The sequence below is a fragment of the Nomascus leucogenys genome, chromosome 14 (genome assembly GCF_006542625.1).
Source record: "Nomascus leucogenys isolate Asia chromosome 14, Asia_NLE_v1, whole genome shotgun sequence".
Taxonomy (NCBI): domain Eukaryota; kingdom Metazoa; phylum Chordata; class Mammalia; order Primates; family Hylobatidae; genus Nomascus; species Nomascus leucogenys.
In genome coordinates this window covers 85,010,244-85,015,595 of record NC_044394.1, presented here as the reverse complement: position 1 = coordinate 85,015,595, position 5,352 = coordinate 85,010,244, and the positions used below count along the sequence as shown (strand labels likewise).

Genomic DNA, 5,352 nt, shown 5'->3' with positions numbered 1-5,352 from the left:
GCTCCGCCTCCCGGGTTCAAGCGATTCTCGGGCCTCAGCCTCCCAAGTAGCTGGGACTACAGGTGCACCCCATTACCATGCCTGGCTAGTTTTTGTATTTTTAGTAGCGACGGTGTTTCACCATGTTGGCCAGGCTGGTCGTGAACGCCTAATCTCAGGTGATCCACCTGCCTTGGGCTCCTAAAGTGCTGGGATTACAGGCATGAGCCACCGAGCCCGACCTGCATCAACGTTTGCTCCGGGGACAGGTGGTCGGGCTGATGGCCCAGCTGCAGGCATGCAGGCAGGGTCATTTCCAGCCTGTCCCTCCCTGAGGCTGCGTGCCAGGGTTCAACTGTGCCCTGCGCGGCTCTGCACCGACCCCGCCGGTGGCTGGGGAGGAGTTTGGGCTTGGCGCCTCCTCCTGTGTAGTGGCTGAAGCTTCCCGGGTGCTCCTCATTCCTGGGAAGGGAGTCGGTTGATGGGAACGGTGGGGGCTCAGCGCTCCGAGTCCGCGGCCGGGGGCGAGCAGGGTTGAAATGCGCCTCCCGAGTGTTGAAAGCGGCAGGCGCCGGCCTTTGCACCTAGAGGCCAGGGCGTCTCACGCACCTTCACATCCAGGCCTCTTAGGGGAGCGCGGCTTTGGCTTTTCCAGGAAGGAATGAACTCGAACGGACAGGGAAAGAGGAGGTGTGGAGAGGCGGGCAGGATAAGCAGTCACTGGGCCCAGGCCGCCCTTGGAGGCTCAGCCGTGCTCTCCCAGGAAGCCACCTGGGCGTTTGAGGCTTTAGCTAGGAAAGAGGATGTCGCTTGCGGCTGCGAAGGCGCCAAGGCCCAGAGCTCACGCCTCCACCCGCGACGGCGGCACTGGGGGCCCGGAGCGGGCGAGAGACGCGGGTTACTGCGGGCTTCGGGGCCCTAGCGTCGACCGCGACGTTCGCTCGCATCGCGCACGGACAGAAACCCGTGAGCTCTGGAGAAATAACACCTGAATCCGGAGCCCCCAGCCCCCGTCGCTCGTTTGCGCGACCCCAAAACCCGGCGGGACGAGGGTCGCCCGGTGTTCAGCTGCCGCCACAGACAACGCTTTTGCGTCTGCGCGGCGCGCCGCCTTGTGGGTAATCTCAGGGGGAGACGAGGCTAGCGCGAGGTGCGGCTAGAGCGTCATTCCCGGCTAGAATGCCCGGCAGCCGTGGCGGCTAGAGCGTCCCTCCCCAGCTCGAATGCCCGGCAGCCGTGGCGGCTAGAGCGTCACTCCTCAGCTCGAATGCTCGGCGGCCGAGGCGGCTAGAGCGTCGCCTCCTCCCGGGGAACCGCGTGTGACCTTCCAGCCCGCGGACCGATGCTGCCGGCGGCCGCTCGCCCCCTGTGGGGGCCTTGCCTTGGGCTTCGGTCCGCTGCGTTCCGCCTCGCCAGGTACGCGGGATCCTGGGGCGCCAGGACCGGGCCGGCAGGCAGGTTAGGGGGCGGCCGGGCACTGAGGGGTCGATCCGGGCGGAGGAGGGCAGCGGGGCCGGCCTCCCTGCAGCGGACAGGCCGGGCTTGGGGGTCCCATCGGGGGCGCGGGGAGGAGGCCTCCCGGTGCGCACGCCCCTTCCCTCCTGGACCGTGGAAAGCGCCGGGGTCGGCCCTAGATGACCTTGGACGATTCCCTGCTCCTCCCTTGGCCTCAGCCTTTTACGCAGCAAAGGCCCATCCGTGGGTGCGGCGTTTTGCGGCCACGTGGCCCCATGTTTTGGGAGGCTTTGCGCAGGAAGATGCACCTAAGTAATAGTTTCGCCACCCCTGGGTTGATGTAGTTCATTCAAACCAAAAACTTGAGGTTTGAGTGGTATGGCTACAAATAAACACGTGGCTTTCTAAGGCTCTTTGAAGAATTTAAAGTAATTTGCAAATCTTACCAATACGGACCCCCTGAGGTGTGAGAACCCTGGACTGGGACCAAGGAGCTGGGTAATTTCCGGCCCTAGTGATTACCAGCCTGAGCTTATGGCACCCACCAGTCCCCCAGTTGTCCTGCCCCCTTAGTCTCTGCAGCCCCTTCCATTCCAGGACTGACAAGTCTGTTTTAATTGGGGGTGGGGGCTAGGCGACAGGTGCCATGTGTCTGTGCCGTGCGACATATGAGGAGCAGCGGCCATCGGAGGTGTGAGGCTCTCGCTGGTGCACCCCTGGATAATGCCCCCAAGGAGTACCCCCCCAAGATACAGCAACTGGTCCAGGACATCGCCAGCCTCACTCTCTTGGAAATCTCAGACCTCAACGAGCTCCTGAAGGTATCGTGAGAGGGTGGCACAGACCCAGGGGCTGGAAGTTTGGGGGCCCCTGTGTTTTGTTCCTGGTGTATTTTGGGAGTTTGGTAAATTGTCAAAAGTGTGTTTGTCCAGGTGCAAGGTCCATGCCAGGCTAGTTGCCCCTCCTCAGTAGGTTCCGGCTGGTGTGAGGGCCAGCTGTGGACACTATTCTCTGTCTCTGCAGAAAACGTTGAAGATCCAGGATGTCGGGCTTGTGCCGATGGGTGGTGTGATGCCTGGGGCTGTCCCTGCTGCAGCAGCCCAGGAGGTGAGTCCTGGGCAGAATGAGGCATTTCTGTGGTGTCCAGTTCGCCTGTGGCCTCATATGCCATGGTGTCTTATCTCAGGTTCTGCAGCTGCCGTCATTGTCTGCAGCCTGCACACCTGTGCCGGCCTCATGCAGCCTCCTGGGACCTACTCCCTGCCATGGATGTGCAAGTCTTTGCATGTGGAGACCATGTTTCTAATGGAGGGAAACACTAAGCTGAGGGAGGAAAAAGAAGGCTGGGCGTGGTGGCTCACGCCTGTAATCCCAGCGCTTTGGGAGGCCAAGACGGGTGGATCACATGAGGTCAGGAGTTCGAGGTCAGCCTGGCCAACATGGTGAAACCCTGTCTTTACTAAAAATAAAAAAAAAAAATTAGCTGGGCCTGGTGGCACGTGCCTGTAATCCCAGCTACTTGGGAGGCTGAGGCAGGAGAATAGCTTGAACCCAGGAGACTCTGTCTCAAACAAACAAATAAATAAAAATATAAATAAATAAATAAATAAATAAAAAAAAATACAGAAATTAGCCAGTGTGGCAGGTGCCTGTAATCCCAGCTACTTGGGAGGCAAGAGAATTGCTTGAACCAGGGAGACAGGTTGCAGTGAGCCAAGATCATACCACTGCCCTCCAACCTGGCAACAGAGCAAGACCCTGTCTCAAAAAAAAAAAAAAAAAAAAAAAAAAAAAAGAGAGGAAAAAGAAAGGAAGAAATTATACCAAATAGAAGATTGTAAGCATTGTGGGGAAAAGGAGGGAAGAGGCTCAAGGTGGGAGGGAGAGTTCCAAGTTCAAGGTGGGCTTCAAAGAGGAGGCAGACGTTGAAGAGAGCACAGCCTTCCTGGCGGAGGAGGGGGAGGCACCAGAGTCACCAGGTAAGAGGGTGTCTGACAACTCAGGGAGCAGCAGCAAGGTAGGGGCTGGCGCAGGCGAAGGGGTGTAACAAGCAGCTCTGTCCTTGGGTCTTTGCAAGGAAAAGGAAACCAGTGAACTTGAAGCCGCCCGTTGCGTTTGGTCATTGGGTTGCGTGAACCTCTCCGCCGGAGCCCTCCCCTCAGCCCCTTTCCCCAACTGGGGAACCAGGTCGTGTACTGTAGAGTGTCCCACGTTCCAGATGCGTGGGGTGCCCATGGGGCGTCATCACTCATGCCTGGGAACTGGAAGGTAGTTTAAAGGCTGATTAGATTCAGGCCGAGCGTTTGGGTAAGAATAGTTGGGATTACTGTAGAGCCTGTTGTGTAAACTATTGCTTTTGAGGAGGGAGGAGATGTTATTAATAGCTTTCCCAGGCTGTGGGGACACGCAGCCCCCTGCCCTCGGGTGGTGCTGGGTCTCCATGTGCCACGTCAGAAGCTCAGTGTGCCCATCAGTCCCATGGCGGGTTGTCAGCTTGTCATTATGTGTGCACTGCGGTGTAGCTGAGAAAGGAGTGGCGCTGCTTTTATCTACAAAGCACTTTTGGTGTCGTTCTTTCCTGTCTCATAAGTTACGCTTTCTAAGCGAGAGGGGAGTAGAGTATTGAGGAAAGGACTGTGAAGCATGTTTTTATTTATTTATGAAACCGAGTCTCACTCTATCACCCAGGCTGGAGTGCAATGGCGCGATCTCGGCTCACTGCAGCCCCCGCCTCCCGGGTTCAAGCAGTTCTCATGCCGCAGCCTCCCGAGTAGCTGGGATTACAGGCGCGCACCACTAGAGACAGGGTTTCACCATGTTGGCCAGGCTGGTTTCAAACTCGACCTCAAGTGATCCACCCGCCTTGGCCTCCCGAAGCGCTAGGATTACAGGTGTGAGCCCCCGGAGCCACCACTCCCGTCCGAGGCATGGTTACGAAGTGGTAGTGGGCAGATCTGCCTCTGACTAGCTATGAGAGAGAAAAAGCACCAGCTGGACTCGCAAGGCCGAGGCAGGAGAATCGCTTGAACCCGGGAGGTGGAGATGGCAGTGAGCTGAGGTCGCACCACTGCACTCCAGCCTGGATGACAGAGTGAGACTCCGTCTCAAAAAAAAAAAAAAACAAAGCACCAGCTGGTTAAGGATTGATGAGTTGGGAGACATGACTTCCAACTCCAGGCTTCGCTGGGGCCTCTGCTGCACCTCCCTTTGGGGCTTTAGAATGGGGTGGCCCAGCAGTGGAGGTGTTAGCTACCCCCAGCCCTTTGTCACCTGGCTCCCCTTCTTTCCTGCTCCCTAAGGCGGTGGAAGAAGATATCCCCATAGCGAAAGAACGGACACATTTCACCGTCCGCCTGACCGAGGCGAAGCCCGTGGACAAAGTGAAGCTGATCAAGGAAATCAAGAACTACATCCAGGGCATCAACCTCGTCCAGGTCTGCGCCGCGGTGGGGGTTCTGAGGCCAGGTTCCGTTGTGGCGGCCCAGGGCCCCCAGTCCCTGACTTTGCTCTCTCTGGCAGGCAAAGAAGCTGGTGGAGTCCCTGCCCCAGGAAATCAAAGCCAATGTCGCCAAAGCTGAGGCGGAGAAGATCAAGGCGGCCCTGGAGGCGGTGGGCGGCACCGTGGTTCTGGAGTAGCCTCCAGCTCGGAGGACTTGTGTTCAAGGGTCCCTGGGACCCGGGCGAGGTCCTGCCCTCCCGTGGTCACTGGCTCCACCCCCAGCACCAGGCGCCCAGTGGAGCCGTTTGGGAGAACTGCCTGCGCCACGCAGCGGGGCTGGACAGGCCGCACAGACCTACTGTGGCGGGAGGGAGGGGCGGCTGCTGCCTGGTGACGGCACCAGGAGGCCCACCAGGACGCGCCACCGCTGAATGTGCCTCTGGTGGCTGCTGAGAAAAATACACTGTGCAGCTCAGTGT

The 5,352-nt window shown here is 58.7% G+C and overlaps 1 protein-coding gene across 1 annotated transcript; it reads left to right on the top strand.

Moving 5' to 3' along the window:
* The first annotated feature begins 1,193 nt into the window (after positions 1-1,193).
* Positions 1,194-5,352, top strand: MRPL12 (mitochondrial ribosomal protein L12). The gene is made up of 5 exons (XM_003274830.4): positions 1,194-1,395; positions 2,069-2,255; positions 2,458-2,541; positions 4,734-4,868; positions 4,954-5,352. The coding sequence occupies exons 1-5, from the start codon at positions 1,322-1,324 to the stop codon at positions 5,068-5,070; spliced, it is 597 nt and encodes a 198-aa protein (XP_003274878.1). The 5' UTR covers positions 1,194-1,321; the 3' UTR covers positions 5,071-5,352.

What these genes read in the sequence shown, in the direction of transcription:
- MRPL12 (XM_003274830.4), top strand. Translation starts at nt 1,322, where the DNA reads ATGCTGCCGGCGGCCGCTCGCCCCCTGTGGGGGCCTTGCCTTGGGCTT. An exon ending in ACCTCAACGAGCTCCTGAAG is followed by an intron (nt 2,256 to 2,457) that starts GTATCGTGAGAG and finishes CTGTCTCTGCAG; the next exon opens with AAAACGTTGAAGATCCAGGA. An exon ending in CTGCTGCAGCAGCCCAGGAG is followed by an intron (nt 2,542 to 4,733) that starts GTGAGTCCTGGG and finishes CTGCTCCCTAAG; the next exon opens with GCGGTGGAAGAAGATATCCC.